We start from the raw sequence: 20,214 nt of genomic DNA on the forward strand, positions 1-20,214 counted from the left end.
CTAACTATTGGATCAGAACTATTCCCTTTTCAATTTCCTTATCCAGAAATCAGAGTAGGAAATCTTTCTCAAAGACTATTCCTGCTCATTATTTACTCAGATAGGTCTGAAAATTGTAGCTTCTCCCTCTTGTCAGATAGGCAATATGGAAATTGAAAAGTCTTTTTGACCAAGATTGGGTGATCCAAGTCATGACCCCCAAGACCCTCATCAGCATATAGCCCAAGCCTTCATTATAATATTCATTCTCACATTAACTGTTAACCAATCAGAACTGATTACCATCCTCAGGAACATGTCTTTCTTTCTTTCTTTTTTTTTTTTTTTTTTTTTTTTTTGAGGCTGGGGTTAAGTGACTTGCCCAGGGTCACACAGCTAGGAAATGTTAAGTGTCTGAGATCAGATTTGAACTCTGGTCCTCCTGAGGACCAGAAACTATGTCTCCAAAACTTTTAAAACACCACACATATAAGGAAACTGAGGCAAACAGGGTGAAATGACTTGATTGGGTCACACAGCTACCCAGTGCCTAAGGCTGGATTTGAACTCATGAAGATGAGTTTTTCTGACTCCAGGTCATCTTTATTCCCCATGGAATCAGAGAATCCCAGATTTGGAGCTGCAAGGAACCTCAGAAGCTATCTACCCTAAGCTCTTAAATTTATGAAATGTGAAGCAAGGAAATTGGGTATCTTACCTAAGTTTAAACAGGTAGTTACTATTAGAGGTAAGATTTGAATTCAGCTCATCTGATGTCAGAACTGATGTGCTTTTCCCTAGACCAAGACGATTTTCCCATGAGCCCTTTGAGGCTAGATGGAGTCATACCAGGAGAAGACAGTATGCACTCCCCCAGGAAGACATCAAAGACATAAATAAAACATTCTAATTACATTTTTAGATGAAGGATTAGACTTTCCAATATTCCTTCCAGCTCTGACATCCCCTGTTCTAAAGCCCCTCCCAGCTCTGACATTCCCTGTTCTAAGGCCCCTCCCAGCCCTAACATCCCCTGTTCTAAAGCCCCTCCCAGCTCTGACATCCCCTGTTCTAAAGCCCCTCCCAGCTCTGACATCCCCTGTTCTAAGGCCCCTCCCAGCCCTGATATCCCCTGTTCTAAGGCCCCTCCCAGCTCTGACATCCCCTGTTCTAAAGCCCCTCCCAGCCCTGACATCCCCTGTTCTAAGGCCCCTCCCAGCTCTGACATCCCCTGTTCTAAAGCCCCTCCCAGCTCTGACATCCCTGTTCTAAGGCCCCTCCCAGCTCTGACATCCCCTGTTCTAAGGCCCCTCCCAGCCCTGACATCCCCTGTTCTAAGGCCCCTCCCAGCTCTGACATCTCCTGTTCTAAGGCCCCTCCCAGCCCTGATATCCCCTGTTCTAAGGCCCCTCCCAGCTCTGACATCCCCTGTTCTAAGGCCCCTCCCAGCCCTGATATCCCCTGTTCTAAGGCCCCTCCCAGTTCTGACATTCCCTGTTCTAAAGCCCCTCCCAGCTCTGACATCTCCTGTTCTAAGGCCCCTTCAAATTTCTCTTGCTTCTAAGGTTCATCTTCACTCTGAGGCTCTGTGCCCTAAGGCTCCTCCCGGCTTTGACAGTCTGTGTTTTAACTTGTCACAGTGCTGCTGTCCATTCTAGCTAATCCCAGATTAATCCCCTTCCTACACCGAGCTCTGTTCTCCTTTCTCTAGGCCAGGATGAGAAAGAATATTTTCACTTGGCTGAGTGAGGAAGAAGAGTTCAGTGAACCCACTTAGACACACTTAGACAAGAGAAGCAGTCCAGTGAAGGTGGAGGGGAGGTGAAAGGAAGAAGGGGAGAGAGAGGAAGAGAAAGAGGAGAGGAGAGAAAGGGGGAGAGGAAGGGGAGAGGGAGGAGACAGAGACAAGACAGAGAGACCAAGATAGAAGAGAGGGAGACAGACAGATAAACAGAGAGAGATAAAGACAGAGAGACAGAGAGATAGAGACAGAGACAAGAGACAGAGAAAGGAGGAGGGCTGGCGCTGACATTGACTCCACACCAGAGGGCCCAGGCTGCCTGGCCACTGCAGTGCCCATCAGATTCCTTCCTGGAGAAATTCCTTGGCAGGGCCCTGGGCCTGATCTCCTGCCAGAACCAGGCCAGCGGCTGAGATCCAAACAGCTGACTGTTTGTCCTCGCAGAAACCTGTTCCCTGCACGTGTGGCCCTGTCCTGGTGAATTTCTGCCTGGGAGCCCACTCGTGTCAGAGATTGGAAAGAGAAGCACAGAGACAAAAGTCTCACTGGGGCTGGCCCCCATGGCTAGGCCTGGACTGCATGTCAGAGCAAACAGAGGTGGCTGGTAGAATATTATGTTGTCCATTGTTTTTCAGTCACGTCTGAGTCTTTGTGACCCTTTGGGGGCTTTTCTTGGTAGAGATACTGCAGGAGTTTGCCATTTCCTTTTCCAGCTCATCTTAAGGATGAGGAAACTGAAGCAAACAGGGTAAAGTGACTCACCCAGGGTCACACAGCTAGTAATTTGTTTGTGACTCAAATCTTCCTGATTCCAAGCCTGGTGATCTCTCCATGGCACCGCCTCACTGCTCAATAATAACCAGGGCTGACATTTATTTTAATTTTGTCACTTTTTAATTGATATCTTTTGTTTTTACATTACTTCTTTTCTAAATATCTCTTCTCTCCCTACCCAGCGAGCCCATCCTGGCACAAAGATTAAAAAAACAAAAAGAGAGGGAAAAAAAGTCTTTCAACAAAATCAATCACTATACCAATTGGATCTGACAGCATATGTAGTATTTCACACCTGTAGCCCCCCACCTCAGCAAAGAAGGGATTGACATGCATTTTCTCAGCTCTGCTCAGGACCAAACCTGATCATTTAAATTTCACAAAGGGGTGACAATTATATAAAATTTGGCTTGTTGCACAGGCCAAATCCAGGAGCTCTCTGCCTGCTTTTGTTCAGCCCGTGAGCTCAGGATGGTTGCTACTTTTAAATGAAGTAGTCTTGGATAGACCAAAATGAAAGTCTCTCTGGAAGACAGAAGTGGGAGTAGGAGAGGCTGGAGCCACCAAGGACAGCGTCCTCTCGACCTGTGGGGCTCAGGAAAAATGTGCCCACCTCCTCACTCCATAGATGAGAGCCTGGCAGATTAGAGGGAAAATAATCAAAGGGGGAGGGAGGCTGGGAGGCTAGGAGGTTGGGAGACCTCCAGCTGAAGGTCTCTTTTAAAGCCGTGTTTTAACAAAGCCTGAATATAAGCTGCTTGAGGGAAGGAAGTTTCCTTCCTAATGCTAGGACCTGACACATTTATTATTATTCTGTCATTTGGGTGGTGTCCCATTCTTCATGACCCCATTTGGGATTTTCTGGGCACTGTTTCTTTCTCCAGCTCATTTTATAGATGGGGAAACTGAGGCAAGCAGGGTAAAGTCACATAGCTACTTAGTATCTGAGACCAGATTTGAACTCATGGAGATGAATCCTCTTGTCTCCAGGACTCTGAATTCTACCTACTGGATCATCTAGCCCATAGCAGAGGCTTAAATGCAGCTAGGTGTACCAGTGGATAAAAAACTGGACATATAGTTAGAAAATCCTGAGTCCAAATTGCACTTCAGACATTTAATGGCTGTGTGACCCTGGGCAAATCATTTCTCTGCCTCAATTTTCTTTTCTATAAAATAGGTATAAAATCTCTTTCTCCTAGTTGTTATGAGGAACAAATGAGATATTAATTATAAAGTCCTCACCACAGTGTCTGGCACATAAGAAGCACTTTATAAACGTTTCCTATAATTATTATCAATAAATGAGATTATAATTGTAAAGTACTTAACACAGTACCTATGTAGCACATAGTAGGAGCTATATAAATGTGAGCTTTTATTATTATTATTATTCAATAATTATATATTACATATAATATATAATTATAAAGCACTTAGCATGGTGCCTGGCACACTATAAATGCTATATAAATAACTATTGTTGTCATTATTGTTCAAAGAGGTAATTACAAAGCACTTGGTACAGCATGGGGGCAGGGTGAGTGTTATATAAATAAATGTTGCTATTGTTATTAAATGAGATAATTGTAAAGTTCTTAGTACAGTACCTACATAGCACATAGTAGGTGTTATATAAATGTGATCTTTTATTATTTTGTTCAATGAGATAATTACAAAGCACTTAGTACATCATATCCCCCATAATATTATATAAATAAATATTGGCTATTATTATTATTAAATGAAATTATCATTGTAAAGTATCTAGCACCATAATCAGCACATAGTAGGTATTATATAAATATGATCTTTATAAAGTATTCAATGAGATAATTATAAAACACTTAGCACAATGCCTGGCACATAGTAGGTATAATTTGAATGTGAACTATCATGACTATTGTCAGTGAATGAAGGGCTATTGGAAGAAGACCACACTAAGATATCGTAAGATTATCAAGACTCAGACCTGCCTTTGCCTTCCCCCTCTTCCTACCTGTGTGACCATACACAAATCCCTTTTCCTCTCCCCCTCTGTAATGGGGAAAGTTGTACCTAATTCACAGCTATTGTGATTCTTTTATGAGATAACCTGTTAAGCATTTTGCAAATCTCCAAAGCTAACATAATTTTAATTATATTATTTCTTTTAATTACACTTTAATGAACTGATTATCATGTGTAAGTACTAGACTGGGTACCTGAGAGTCAAAGATAAAACCAAACTGCTTCCTGCCCTTAGTCATCAAACATTAATTTATTAAGTGCCTGCTCAATGTTTGGGGCACAATGCTAAGCAGTGGGAATACAAATATAAATAAAAATAAAGCTAGTGTCTCCCCTCAGGGAGTTTCCATTCTTTTTTTTTTTTTTTTTTTTTTTCCCCTGCAACAGCAAAAGGAACTTTATTTTAAAATAATTTGGGGACATACATGGGTGCATGGAAAAGCTCTTTAATTGGTTATGTATGGGAATGAAAAATAATAAATAACTTTAGTATCACATGAACATAAACAATGCAATGGCAAAGTGGACTTGACCTAAAATGAATCCTAAAGCTCTGTGAATTATTCAAGGAACTTCCATTCTAATGAGGGAAGAAAGGAGAAGGTGCCAAATTGGGCCACCACGGAGAAGATGGGAGAATTCAGGAAGTCAGAAAGTAGACAGAGGAATGAAAGTTGTGGATCTGCCTGGCCAGGCCCTAGGCTCTCCCTAAAATGGAGAGTCTCCAGGAACTGACCAATCAGAGGAAGGGGCTGAGGAATCTTCTATCTTGAAATGGCTGCTGGGGAATAGAAAGAAGGGAGACAGACCAGTACTTCCATGGCTGTGGATTTCTATCCATGGAGGGATGGTTTCCAATCGAGATCGTGGAATCTCAGAGTCGGAAGAGATTTCTGAGATTGTCTAATCCAAGGTGTTCCTAATCAGGAAGCTCTTCTGGCATTTCTGATAAGTGATCATCCTCCCACCTCTGCTGACAGAACTCCATTGATGGGAAACTCACTACCTCCTAAGGCATCCCAGAACACAAGCCAGTCCCACATTCTTTCTTTCTTTCTTTCTTTCTTTCTTTCTTTTTTTTAAATAAGTTAAATACAATATATGTATACATGTCCATACAGTTATTTTGCTGCACAAAAAGAATCGGACTTAGAAATAGTGTACAATTAGCCTGTAAAGGAAATCCAAAATGCAGGCGGACAAAAACAGAGGGATTGGGAATTCCATGTAGTGGTTCATAGTCATCTCCCAGAGTTCTTTCGCTGGGTGTAGCTGGTTCAGTTCATTACTGCTCTATTGCATTTCCACTTTCTAATACTATTCTCTTGTCTGGTACTCCCTTAAATCTGCCACTTAAATCTGCTTCCACATTAGGGAGAGCCTTGCTCTAACTTTCTCAATGGGCAGAGCTGCACATGGGATAGTCTTCCTCCCTCTCATGAAGGACCTTTGGCCTCCTTTTCACTCTTATGCTCCTTGATGACATCACCCGTTTGTGTCCTATTGGCCACTGAAGACAATTTACCTACACATTGGGTTCCATTGGCCTTTGGGGTGATGGCTAATCCTATTTCCCAACTGTCCCTGGAGATGGCCTTATCCTTTCTGGGAAGCTTTCCTCAGTACACTTTCCTTAAGTCTTTCTTAAACTAGCCTTAGAGCATCAGAGCTCAATTGATTTAAATTGAATCAAATTGAATTTATGGTCTCATCCAGGTGGGTTTTCCTTCTACTGGCACACATTGTAAACCTATTCATGCTTTCCCTTCCTGCTCAGTTCTCATCTATGATCTTTCTGGGGCTAGAGCTGGGCCAGGAGCAGCTATAAGAACCTCAAAACAGGGGATGTCAGGACTAGAAGAGCCTTAGAACAGGAGATGTCAGGGCTAGAAGAGCCTTACAACAGGGGATGTCAGGGCTAGAAGAGCCTTAGAACAGGAGATGTCAGGGCTAGAAGAGCCTTAGAATAGGAGATGTCAGGGCTAGAAGAGCCTTAGAATAGGAGATGTCAGGGCTAGAAGAGCTTTACAACAGGGGATGTCAGGGCTAGAAGAGTCTTACAACAAGAGATGTCAGGGCTAGAAGAGCCTTAGAACAGGAGATGTCAGGGCTAGAAGAGCCTTACAATAGGGGATGTCAGGGCCAAGAGGGCCTTGGAACAGGGGATGTTAAGGCCAGGAGGGACCTTAAAATGGGGTGACAGAGTTGAACAGAAAATGCCATCTGCATCTAGAAAAAGATCATAGGAGACAGAATGTAAATCAACACATCCTATGTTCACTTCTTTTTTCTGTTTCTTTATCTCTCCTATTGTTTTTGACTTTTGCTCTGACTTTTCTCCCCCTACACAATTCATAAAGCAATGCGTATTTAAAATAAATAAACTCACTGCAATTAAAAAGAAAAAGAAAAAAATGAGATGACAGTTGGGAAGGGAAGTTGGGAACAAGGGAGGTCAGAACTGGGGAGGAACCTTAGAACAAGGGAGGTCAGAGCTGGGGAGGAACCTTAGAACAAGGGATGTCAGAGCTGGGGAAGAACCTTAGAACAAGGGATGTCAGAGCTGGGGAGGAACCTTAGAACAAGGGAGGTCAGAGCTGGGGAGGAACCTTAGAACAAGGGATGTCAGAGCTGGGGAGGAACCTTAGAACAAGGGATGTCAGAACTGGGAGGAACCTTAGAACAAGGGATGTCAGAACTGGGAGGAACCTTAGAACAAGGGATGTCAGAGCTGGGGAGGAACCTTAGAACAAGGGAGGTCAGAGCTGGGGAGGAACCTTAGAACAAGGGAGGTCAGAGCTGGGGAGGAACCTTAGAACAAGGGAGGTCAGAGCTGGGGAGGAACCTTAGAACAAGGGAGGTCAGAGCTGGGGAGGAACCTTAGAACAAGGGAGGTCAGAGCTGGGGAGGAACCTTAGAACAAGGGAGGTCAGAGCTGGGGAGGAACCTTAGAACAAGGGAGGTCAGAGCTGGGGAGGAACCTTAGAACAAGGGAGGTCAGAGCTGGGGAGGAACCTTAGAACAAGGGAGGTCAGAGCTGGGGAGGAACCTTAGAACAAGGGATGTCAGAACTGGGAGGAACCTTAGATCAGGGATTTCAAGGCTGGGAGGGGTCTTATGATAGAGAATGTGGGGCTTGAAAAGATTGCTCTTTCACAGATTTAGAGCTAGTCAGATGAAGAATCATCCCGTAGAATTCCTTTTTGTTGTTAGTGTTCAGTTACGTCCAACTCCTTTTGACCCCATTTGGGATTTTCTTGGCAGAGATACTGAAATGGTTTGTCATTTCCTTCTTCCAACCCATTTTAAGATGAGGAAACTAAGGCAGACAATGAAATGATTTGTCCAGAGAAACACAACTAGGGAGTATATGAAGCCAGATTTGAACTCCGGGCTGAAGGGGTGAGGGTGGGGGTGGAAAGGAGTGCTTCCCTATCCATGTTTTCACCTAACCGCCCAGTGAAGTTCAGACCTCTTATTTACCCATGATGAGGTTGGGGTCCCTTTAAGATTCCTTTCTAATTGCCGCCCTCATCACCCACACAGGCCCAGAGAGCTCAGGTGAGTTGTCCATAATGCACTGAGAACAGTGAATGTTAAATAGGACCTTAGAAATCTTCTGTTCCAATCATCCCCTTCTTCTGTCCCCTATCCCGACGAGGTACTTTCAGCACCCATCATGCCTGGCACACAGAAGGTGCTTAATAAATACTAGTTGATTGATTGCCCACTGGTTGATTGGACTAGAGAAGAAAATTGATTTGCTGACATGAAAAGAGCCAAGACTAAAATGGGCCTTCCCGTGCTAATTTTACCTGAAGTTTGGGGCAATTGTATGGCACTCCCTCCCTCTTCCCCCTCCCCCCCCAGCTGACACCTCCTTTCAAGAAAAGGCAGAAACCATCTTTTTGCTGTTGTATCCTCTGTTTTTAGCATAGCGCCTGGCACACAGTAGGCACTTATTAAGTGCTTGTTGACTATTTGATGGTGGTGGAGGATCAGTCAATAAACATTTATGAAGTGCCTACTGTGTGCCAGAGCTGCTCCAAAGAAAGATGGCCATCTCCTTTAGACTAAGCTGATCCCCCCCCTCCCCCACACCCTCCTTCCCCCCCGGCTGTTTCCCACTGCGAATCTCTAGATAGCACCGGGGAGGAGGGAGGGGCCGAGAAGGAAGGGAGGGGGAAGGGCGTGGGGCGTGGGCGGGGGAGTTTGTGCGGGGATGTCTGTGTTTGGGTGCGCGTCTGGGTCATGGGGAGCTGGCTGAGCCGGGGGCCGGCGCGAGGATGCGCAGATGTAGGCGGAGAGGCGGCGGGGCAGCCCGAGCTCCCGCCCCGGTCCTGACTGGGGACTAGGAGCGCGGAACTGCGGCCGATCGCACCGCCCCCTTCCCGGGGCCCTCCCGCCGGCCCTGGGCACTCGCCGTGCTAGGCCGCCCGCCCGCCCCCGGGCCGGAGGAAGAGGAAGAGCGAGAGCGACGGCGGCGGCGGCGGCGGGAGGAGGGAGCAGGAGAGGCGGAGAGGGGAGCCGGCGCCTGCAGCCCCCCGCCGCCCGCGGCGCGATGGAGGCCCCGGAGCAGCCCCGGCGGCCGCAGCGGCAGCAGCAGCGGAGGCCACGCCGGCGGCGGCAGCGGCAGCAGCGGCGGCGGCAGCAGCTCTAGCCCGGCGGCCCCCCGCCGCGTGCGCCCGTGGCCATGGCCTTGGTGACCCTGCAGCGCTCGCCCACGCCCAGCGCCGCCTCCTCGTCCGCCAGCACCAGCGAGGTGAGTGAGGGGCCGAGTACCGAGCACCTGAGTGAGGGGCCGAGTACCGAGCCCCCGCACGAGCTCCCGGCTCGGCGGCGTCCGCCCGGCCCCGGCCCGGCCCGGCCGCTCCCTGGCCCTCCGGGGCCCTGCCGGACGCCCCTGGAGGACTCTGAGTCTGGATCTCAGTCTCCCCGGGGCTCTGACTGAGGCTGGGCGTCTGTATCCCCGCGGCTCTCCCTTGGGAGCCTCTCCGCGAGTCCCTCCGCCAGTCCCTCCGCGTGCCTGCTGCCTCCGGGGTTCTTGCTGTGTCCGGCTGTCTCTGGATCTCTTTCTGAGTGTGCCTGGGCCCGCGGGGCTCCTTGCTAATTTGCTTGTGCGGGGTCTTCCCGCAGCCTCCTCTGGGTCTGGCCCCTCTCATTGTGTCTGTGTGTTTGCTTCCCTCCGGCTCTTTTTCCTGCTCTCTCGGGGTCATTTCCTGAGCCTCTGTGTGTCTGAATGCCTCTGGATGTCTCCTAGTCTGCCCTTTCTAGATCGTGTCTGTGGGGGGGGGGGGGGCCCTCACTTCCTGCTGGAGCTCTTAAAAGTCTGTCTTTCTGGATAGCTTTCTGCCTCTTTCTCACTGAGATCTCTGGGCCACTCTAGATTTCTTTTTGAATCTCTCTGATTGCCCTGTGTTTTTCTAGATTACTCTGGGTCTCCTTTCAAGTCTCTAGACGGGTTTCTGGATCACTGTTTCTCCTGCTCTCTGTGTCTGGAGTTCTCTGGTTGTGTTTGTGTGACTGAGTCATTCTGGGTAATTGGTTTTTGAATTTCTACCTGTGTTTCTCTACCTGTCTGGGTCTCTGTGCTTTTGTGTGTGTGTGAGACAGAGACAGAGAGACAGAGACAGAGACATGACATCTCTGATGAACCTGTCTGTCTTTCTTTGCCCCTTCTTTCTTGGTTGCAGTGGCCAGTAAAGACCCTTTATGGTCTCCCCCAGGTACCCACTCCACCTGGCCCAGGCTGCCCTCAGCAGAAGGCTCCCCCTGGAGACATTCCCAGGTCTGGAGAAGGGTGTGAGGAATGTACAGGCCCCTGGAGGGAGGGGAGCCTGGAAGACCTTGCTAGGCTAGGAAATTGCTTAATAACTTCTGGAGGCCTCCTGCTTTGGGAGATTAAAAGGAGACAGGCGGGAAATGTTGCCTGAGGATGTGGTGAATGTGCATTTGAAAGGCCTCTCCTGGCTTCCAGCTCTGCTTTCTTGGGCTACAAGCCTGTGCCTGTACCAGGAGGCCTTGGGTTCAAATCCAAACTCAAATAACCTCTGAGACTCATTTCCTCATCTCTCAAATGGGCCTAATAATCCCACCTGCTGCTTGGAGTTCCTGTGAGACTGGACCTGGGGGTTTGCAAGAAACTCCCAGATAAGGAAAGTCCCTCTACCTGTGCTTATTTCCTTCCCCTCCACAGAGTCCCTTGGTAGTTTTGAGTCCAGGGTCACACTGTCAGTCTGGGTCAGAGTTGATATCGAAACCCAGCTCCTCCTGGTCTGTGGCCAGTTTTTAATTTACTACGACTTGAGGTTTTGGAGTGACAGCATATGTGTAAAGTCCTTGTAAATGTCAACTAGTTATAATTAATCGTGGTTATTCTCTGTCAGAAGAATCTAGGACTCAACCCTGAGACCTCTAAAGGGAAGCAATAGGGAGGAGAAGTGGGTCAAGAACATGAGTCCAAATCTCAGCTTTACCTCCTAATTCTAGGCAAGTCACTTAAGCTTCTAGGACCTCACTTTTCTCAGCTGTCAGAACACCAGACCTTGCCCTTTCCAGCCAGGGAACAGAGCCTTGATTGCCGCTGCCACTGGACACGGAGTGACTGCATCCCTCCTCCTTCCCCCTTTTGTCCACTCCTTCAATAAAGTCCACTCCCTGAAAAAACCAAACTGCAGATCTTGGGCCTTAGGAGAAGCATCAGCTTTAGCAGCCCCTCCAGCAGGTTCTTTGAGGCCTGTGAGGGCTGTCCCCCTCACAGAGGGAGGCAACCTCCCCCTCTCCTTTCTCTCTCCAGGGAAAAGCTGGGAAAGTTCTCAGCTCAGTCCCCTGCTGCCCTCCCCTGTTGGCAGGTCTCTGGGCCCGTCTTGGTTAAAGTTATTGTTGGCAGATTCTTTTTATTAAGTACCAACAATGGGCCCCGTGAAGAAGGTATGATTCGCTTTCTTTCCTACTGTTTGGGTCAGAATTCTGATGAAACCACAGGCCTCAGAAAGGATGGGTGCCCCTGGCTCCTAGACAGAGGATGGGGACCCCCGACTCCTGGAGAGAAAATGGGGACCTCCAGCTCCCAGAGACTATGGGGGATCTCCAGCTCCTAAAGAGAATATGGGAGATCTCCAGCTCTCAGAGAGAGGATAGGGAACCTCCAGCTCCTAGAGAGTTTAAGACAGTGGTCCTCCAACTTTAAATAGGGGCCAGTTCACTGGCCTTCAGACTGTGGGAGGGCTGGACTCTAGTAAAAACAAAAACTCACACTCTGTTTCCGCCCCTCAGCCCATTTGCCATAACCAGGCGGTCCGCATAGACTCATACAGAGAATATGGGAGATTTCCAATTCTCAGAAAGAAGATGGGGGACCCTTGGTTCCTAGAGAGAGGACATGGGACCCCAGACTCAAGTGAAAGATGAATATTATTAAATGGAGTGAATGCTCTCAGCTCTAGGCTGTTTATCAGAATCTCTTCTGGGGTGATCACTGGGGATAATTTGTCTTCTCTGGTAGACTGTCATCTCTTGGAAGGGAAAAGATGGGATTTTTATACAGTCTTTGCACACCATCCCTTCCCTCAAGAGCCATTAACTTCCCCTGAGTGTTTATAAAGGCACTAAAGCAGGTGCTGTTTGAGGAAAGGAAAGGGGATACTTGATCCCTTCTTTGGTCAAGAGGATGTTGTTCTGAGCACACAAGGGGAAGGAGAGCTGGCCTTGGGCGCCGGGCACTGGGCTTCAGGCTTCTCCTGCAGTGAACTCGTCTGGCCCACGGGAGGCCTTTGGGAATCGCCTTCTGAGGAGGGCAAGTTTGCACCAGTGGTCCTCAAGGCTCTGACAGTCCCTGTTCTAAACCCCTCCAGCTCTGACCAGGAATGATCCTGTCATTTCACCCTGAACAAGGCCCTGCCATCATCTCTCGGTGTCTTTCCCCCAGGGACCTCAAAGGGCCCTAACACTGACACGAATCACCATCTCCTCACAAAGCTGACTTCATGCCGCCCTGAAAGGCAGCTGCTTTCTGGGGTGAGACAGAGCAGACTCAGGCCTCGGAGCCTTCTTGGCAGCATCTCCAACTCTCTCCCTTCTTCCCCCCTGTCTCTATGTCTGTCTACCCCCCTTTTTGTTTCTCTGTCTCTCTATCTCTCTCTTTGTCTCTGTCTCTATTCCTTCTCTCTCTCTCTCTCTCTCTCTCTCTCTCTCTCTCTCTCTCTCTCTCTCTATATATATATATATATATATATATATATATATATATATATATATATATATATATATATATATATATAATCTGTTTCTCTCTGTCTCTCTCCCTGTCTCTCTGTCTACCCCTCTCTTTGTTTCTGTCTCTCTTTCTCTCTTTTTGTCTCTGTCTCTATTCCTTCTCTCTCTATATATATATGTTTCTGTCTCTATCTCTCTCCCTCTTTTTCTCCCCGTTTCTCTTTATGTCTGTCTGTTCCTTTTGTCTCCCTATTCCTTCTCTCTCTCTCCCTCTCTCTCTCCCCTTCCTTCCCTCCCTCTCTGTCTCTCTCCCTCTTTCTCCCTTCCCCTCTCTCCTTCCTCTCTCTGTCTCTGTCTCCCTTCCTCCCCTTCCCATTCTCTTTCTCCTTCCTTCCCTCCCTCCCTCCCTCCCTTCTTCTCTCTGGTTCTCTGTCTCTCTCTCTGTTTATCAGTTGTGAGTAAATGGGTGACAACAGGAGCTCAGGACATATGGGACAGAGATAAGGCCTAGCTGCTGTCCTCTGCCAAGAGCTGGATTTGAAACGAGACAGTACCAAGTGATTGGACAGAGGCTGAAGAAGAACTGAGGTTAAGTCTCTTTCCCAGGGAGCTGGAATAGGAGCTGATCTGTTCTTGGTGGAGGTGTTTTCCCACTGGAGGTTCCCTATATTGATGAAAGCATTCAGGAGCATTTAAAGTACCTACTATGTGACAGGCATTGGGCTAAGTAATGGGGATAGAAGAAAAAAGGTAAAGTAGAGGTCTGGACAATAACAGAGACTTCATTCCAAGAGAGAAGGCTGGGAGACCTGGCCCAAGCTTGGTGCCAACTGCCTGGCCTACCACACTGGGAGAAATGGGGAAACCTTGTCAGACAGAGAGAGGTAGACTTGGGGACACGAGAACCCTGCCGTTCATTGACCTGCGGGACACTGGGAAAATCCTTTCCCCTCTGCAGGCCTTCGAGAAATGATAGGCTTGGGCAGGGCCTGATCCAAACTCCTTTTGGCTCTATAACAGGATTCTCTGATTGGCACAAGGCTTAACACATAGTAGGTGCTCAATAAATATTTACTGAATTGATCTCATTGACCAGGGTGAGGGGGCAAATTTGAACTGAGCTCAATTCTACAAGTAGACATAGACACTTATTGTAGTAAGTTGTTTATTGGAATCACACAATTGTAGGGGGAAATTTACTCCATGACAAGGGACCTTAGAAATTGCCTAGTCCAACTCCCTTATTTTATAATGACTGAGGCTCACAGGGTTGGGGGGTAAGCCACTCAAAGCCTCATAAACCAGACATAATGAATTCAGAATTCTAACCCAGTCCCTTGACTCCAAATCCAGTGGTCTTTCCTCTTATACCATATCTATCTTTATCTTACAGAGGAATAAACTGAGGCTCAAAATGAGATTTTCCCAGTGTCCCACAGGTCAATGAACGGCAGGGTTCTCGTGTCCCCAAGTCTACCTCTCTCTGTCTGACAAGGTTTCCCCATTTCTCCCAGTGTGGTAGGCCAGGCAGTTGGCGCCAAGCTTGGGCCAGGTCTCCCAGCCTTCTCCCTTGGAATGAAGTCCGCAGCTGGCTCCCTGGGCCTCTCCCTGACAGGGTGTCCTGTTCCTCTGTCACAGCGGTGCCCGTGGCCAGCTGCCCTCTCGGCTCAGTCTCCCATCTCTCCCAGCCATCGCTGCTTTCCAGGTTTCTCTTTCCCCTCTCAATGGGCAGCTCTGTGTGACGGATGGAATCTGCCAAGCCCCAGCGGGCTGAGCCGTTGGGGATTTTTTTTCTTTCCGGTTTTCTGTGTACAAGGGAAAAAAATGAAGAAAAATAACTTCAGGCTCCAAGAAGCAATAACTCCTGACCTTTGCGAAATCCTTTATGGCATATTAAATATTCCTTGTCTGGTTTTATATAAATAAACCAACCAGCTAGAATATTTCATAGTTCACATCGTGGTGATTTTCAAGGCAATTTTAAAAGTTTGGGGTTTTTTTTGGGGGGGGGAGGTTGGATGGAAAAAAAATCCTTAGGTTTGGAGTCAAAGGACTAGAATTCAAATCTGTTCTTAACAGGATTCAAATCATTCACTTGGCGAGTCTCTTCTCCCTCTCTGCCTCAGTTTCCTCATCTGTAAAATGACAGGATTGGTTTTGAGAGCTCTCTAAAGTCGCCTTTCAGTTCTAGATCCATCTGCCTGACTTCTTATGACTCAAATTTAAGGCTCAGCCCTACTTTTTACCACATGTGTGGTCATGGGCAAGTCACTCCCCTTGTTAACTAGTGTTTCAGTTTCTTTATGTGGAAAATCAGAAAGGGCTAATCATTGGTCTACCTCTCAGACTGCCTTGTGGGTACAGAAGAGCTTTGTGAATTGAAATGTACCAAGGAAGGGCACTTGGCCTTCCTTCTGACATTCCTCCCCGTTCTCTTGTCTGTAGCTGTTTATACTTTATTTTCCCCATTAGTCGCTGAGCTCCCTGAAGGTAGGAACTAGCTTTTGCCATTCCCTGGATACACCCAGCATTAGCATAGGGCCTGATACATAAGTCACTTAATAAATGCTTGTTTTCATTAATTGATTGTTTTCCCCTTCAGATGCTAATAATGATAACCATTGAGCTCAGCCCTACTTTTTACCACATGTGTGGTCATGGGCAAGCCACTCCCCTTGTTAACTAGTGCAGCAGTTTCTTTATGTGGAAAATCAGAAAGGGCTAATATGTTGTGTTTTTAAGATTGGCAAAGTATTTTTACATATTCTGTCCCTTTCAGGCAGCCTGGCTCTAGAACCCTCATTGTGTCCCTCTTAGAGACCAGGATAGGAAAAGAGAGGATCTTTTTCCTTTAATTTTTTTTCTGGTTTCATTTTTATATCACCTTTCTAAATATATCGCCTCACCTGCCCTCTTTAGAGAGCTATTTGCTTATGTCAAGGAATACAAAGGGAAGAGAAAGAGAAGAGGATGGGGAAGGGAGAAAAAGAAGGGGAGAAGAGAAAGGAAGGGAGGGAATGAAGGGAAGGGAGGGAATGAAGGGAAGGAAGGAGAAAACAAGAGAGGGACAAAGGAAGAGAAGAAGGAGGGAGGGAAACAGGGAGAGAAGAGGGAGAAACAGCTAGAGAGAGAGAGAGAACAAAAACAGACAGGGATGGAATGGGAAAAGGAGAGAAAGACACAGAGAGGGGAGAGAGAAGGGAGAGAGACAGAGAACAAAGACACACAGGGATGGGGGGAAGGAAAGAAAGACACAGAGACAGACAGATCGCACTTCAGAGCTCAAGCACACAATTCAGCCAAACTAGGAAATGGACCAACTCAGTGTGACAGTATATGCATCTATCCCATCCCTAGCTCTCCCCATCTCTGGCGGCTGTATTTTCAAATGATGCTTAGAATAGGAGAAGGAACTTTGGACTTGAAATCCACCAGCCCTGGATTCAAATTTCAGTTTCATTGCTCTTTAGCTGTTACTCTGCCCAAGTGACTTTCCTTCTTTGCCTCATTGTGCTCAACTGTAAAATGGGGTTGATTTACCTTTTCTATGTTATTGAATAGATTGCTAGGAGGATCAAAAGAGACAGTTGTAGAAAACACAAACCTTTAAATTTATGGAAAGGACCTTAGAATCTGTGGAAATGCCTGGTTTAGAATCTGGAATTCTGGGCTCCACTCTTGGTTCTGCACCTCAATGCCTATAGGACATTGACTAAACCCAGCACTTAGCACAGTATGCAGTAATTGCTTAATAAATGTTTGTTGACTGATTTAACTTATACATACAGTGATCCAGCTAGACTGGATAATCTCAGGTGCCTCTTGTAGCTTTTCTTTGATCATGTAGTGCTGTGGTCAGAAAGACATGGAGCCCAACTCCCTCAGTTTACAAAGGAGAGAACAAAAGCCTGAGGAGCAGTCTTTTGAAAGTGCTTTGTCAGGCATAGAGGAATCCTGGGAGCTCCTTCTAGAGCTTGGCAGGACCTTGCAGGCCAAGAGTGAAGAGGGACTTGTTCAAGATTAGAAAAGAAGCTACTGGGTTGGCCCACAATCCCACAACCAAAAAATGCCCGAGGCAGAATTTGAATTTAGGTCTTACTAACTCCAGATCCACTATGCTATCTAACTGGTTAGTGGTTAGACATTGCAAAGAGGCCAGTTTCTACTTGTTGTGGGCAAAATCTTCTCAATCAGAGCTGTCTCAAAGAGTCATGGATTGTCTCAAGAAATGATAGGCAAGTCCTCATCAGAGGTCTGCAAGGAGAGGCTGAATGTCCATTTGTTAGAGAAAGTTTAGAGGCAAATATGTGTAAGTTGGGCTGGTTCCTTATTCTGAGCTTTTGTGAAAAATTCATTTTCTTTTTCTTTTCTTCTTTTTTTTTTTTTTTTCCTGAGGCTGGGGTTAAGTGACTTGCCCAGGGTCACACAGATAGGAAGTATTAAGTGTCTGAGACCAGATTTGAACTCGGGTCTTCCTGAATTCAAGGCTGGTGCTCTATCCACTGCACCTACTACCGGCCTCCATTTTCTTTTTCAATTCCAGGAGTGACCAACTGATCACTGTTTATCAGGTTTTTTTTTGTTTTTTTTTTTTTTTCATTTTTTCTTAAATTATACCTTTTTATTTTCAAAATATATGCAGATAGTTTTCAGCGTCCTGCAAAAACCTTGTGTCCAAATTTTTCCCTCCCTTTCCCTACCCCCTCTCCTAGATAGCAAGTAATCAATATATGTTAGGCATGTGCAATTCTTCTACACATGTTTCCACAATTTATCTTGCTGCACAAGAAAAATCAGATCAAAAAGAAAAAAAAATCAAGCAAATGATAACAAAAAACAGTGAAAATGAATTTTACATTCAGTCCCTACAGCCCTCTCTCTGGATGCAGATGGCTCTCCTCATCACAAGACCATTGGAACTAGTCTGAATCACCTCATTGTTGAAAAGAGCCGCGTCCATCAAGAGTTGATCATCACATAATCTTCTTGTTGCTGTGTACAATGTTCTCTTGGTTTTACTCACTTTACTTAGGATCAGTTCATGTGACTCTCTCCAGGTCTTTCTGAACTCATCCTGCTGCAATAATAATCATAATAATAGTAATAATGATATACCATAATATATTCACCCGTTCTCCAACTGATGGGCATCCACTCAGTTTCTAATTCCTTGCCACTAAAAAAGTGTTGCTGTGAACATTTTTATACATGTGAGACCTTTTTCCTTTTTTAAAGGCCATGATAATGAAGTTGATATTAGCTTCTCTTTATATATTAGTCAAATCAATGAGCAAGCATTTTTTAAGAAATTATTTAGAACATAAATGAAAAATTGAAAAGAAAACATTGCCAAGTGCATAACAGAATATGAGAGGTTTCAAAATGTAAAGTGTTTCCATTTTGAGAAAGCCTATATGATAAAAACAAGTTATGTATTAAGCAGCTCTTATGCCAAGCCCCAAGCCAGGTACTGGTAATACAAAGGCAAGAATGAGTCAGTCTTACTCCTTGTGTAAGCTTGAGAAGCTTCCTCACTGCTTGACTCAATTTCTATAGAATGAAGAAGTTGGATGAGCTGGCCCCAGGTCCTAAAACCAGGCTCTTAAGATCCCTCTGTGGCATACAAAGCACTTTGAAGACACTTTGCCCTTCAGGTTTTTGTTGTCTCCTCTGTAAATTGAGGGAATTGGATTCCACATCTTTCTGGCTGGAGTATTTATTCTGTAAGCATAATAATAGTACCAACGTCAAAAGTGAGGTTGAAATGAGGTCACATTTGTAAAGCACTTTGTAAACCTTAAAACACTATATAAATACTAGCTATTATTCCTATTACTGTTTTTGGGGCCCAAGAACAAATCTATTCTCTCTTATGTGAGACAAGCTTTCAAATATTTACAGAAAAGTGGCAACTGGGTTAGATTAGATAGCATCGATTTGTAATGGACCCAGTTGGGAAAGTTTATAACTTCCTTCAAGTCCTTTGTCTTTCCACGAAAAGGAAGCAGATGGTGGGATTTAGTCAATATGCATTAAATGGCTACTGTGTAACAGGCCCAGTGCTAAATGCTGGGGACACAAAGAAAAGTAAGACAGTCCCTATCTCCAAGAAGTTCACAGTCTAATGGGAAAGACAGTCTACAGACAAACAAGCTCTCAAGTTATGTACAAACAAGCTCTCAAGAGGATATATTGGGGATAATCCACAGAAGGAAGGCATTAAGATTAAGAAGGGTCAGGAAAGACTTCCAGTAGAAGGTAGGAATTTACCTGGGACTAGGACTCAAGAGGTGGTGATAAGGAGGGAGAGAATTCCAGGCACAGGAGAAAGTCAGTAAAACAATCCCACTCTGGTCATGGAATATCTGGTGGAAGAAACAGTTAAGCCTGAGGCCAGTGTTCTGTATTAAAGAGTAGGGGTGTAAGAAGATTGGAACAGTAGGGGGTTTTGAAAGGCTTTGAATACTAAATAGCATTTTGTATTTGCTCCTGGAGGGGATAGTGTAGACAATGGAGTTTATTGAGTAGGAGGTGACATGATCAGTCCTGGGCTTTAAGAAAATCCCTTTGGTGGCTGAGAGGAGGATGGATTGGGGTGGAGAGAGAGACTTGAAGTAAATAGCTATTGCAACAAGCCAGGTATGAGGTAATGAGAGCCTGTACCCAAGGTAATAACAGTACCAGAAGTGAGAAGGGAGCATGTTTGAGTGAAATGCACAAGAGATGCTGTAGAGGTGAAATGGACAAGAGATGATCCAGTGGTGAAATCAACCAGAGATGGTGTAAAAGTGAAAAGGACAAGAGATGTTACACAGGTGAAATTGATTAGAGATGCTACAAAGATAAAATGGACAAGAGATGATTCAGTGGTGAAATCAACCAGAAATGGTGTAAAAGTGAAAAAGATAAGAGGTGCTGCACAGGGGAAATTGTTTAGAGATGCTACAAAGGTGAAATGCACTAGAGAGGCTGCAAAGGTGCTACATAATTGTGTAGAGATGCTACAGAGATGAAGTTGACAGACCTTGACCTCAGCTTGGAAATGGGGGATGAGAGATTGTGAGGATGACTCCAAAGCTGGGAACTAGGGAATCTGGAAGATGGAAGAGGGTTTAGGGGGAAAGATAATGAATTCTCTAGTGCCTCTGTTGAATTTCAGATGTCTTTGGAATATCTGGTTCAAGTTGTTTTATAGACAATTAGAAATATAAGATCAAGAGAGGACTTAGCACTGGATAAGTTGATGTGAAAGTCTTGAGAATAGAAATGATAATTGAATCTATGAGAACTGATGAAATCACCAAGTAAATTATAAAGGGAGAGGAGAAAAAGGTCCATGACAACTCTGAAAGGCAGCTATTGTTAGAAACCGTGATCTGGATGAGGATCCAGAAAAAAAAGGTAGAGAGGGAGCTGTCATATAGATTGAAAGAGAATCAAGACAGAGTGATATCCTAAAAACCTAGAAAGAGGAGACTATGAAGGAAAAGAAGGTC

General features: G+C 45.7%; 1 protein-coding gene across 2 annotated transcripts in view; it reads left to right on the forward strand.

The window, feature by feature from the left end:
- Nucleotides 1-8,744: 8,744 nt before the first annotated feature.
- SSH1 (slingshot protein phosphatase 1) overlaps nucleotides 8,745-20,214 on the forward strand; it is a 95,404-nt gene continuing 83,934 nt past the window's right edge. For both annotated transcript variants that reach the window (XR_012487086.1, XM_074295772.1), the window contains exon 1: nucleotides 8,745-9,266. Coding sequence is in view for 1 of the 2 variants with exons in the window: in XM_074295772.1 (XP_074151873.1) it covers nucleotides 9,198-9,266 (69 nt within the window). In the remaining variant the exon portion in view is untranslated. The remainder of the gene's footprint in view (nucleotides 9,267-20,214) is intronic.

This window comes from Sminthopsis crassicaudata, chromosome 1, assembly GCF_048593235.1.
Source record: "Sminthopsis crassicaudata isolate SCR6 chromosome 1, ASM4859323v1, whole genome shotgun sequence".
In the NCBI taxonomy this organism is placed as follows: Eukaryota; Metazoa; Chordata; class Mammalia; order Dasyuromorphia; family Dasyuridae; genus Sminthopsis; species Sminthopsis crassicaudata.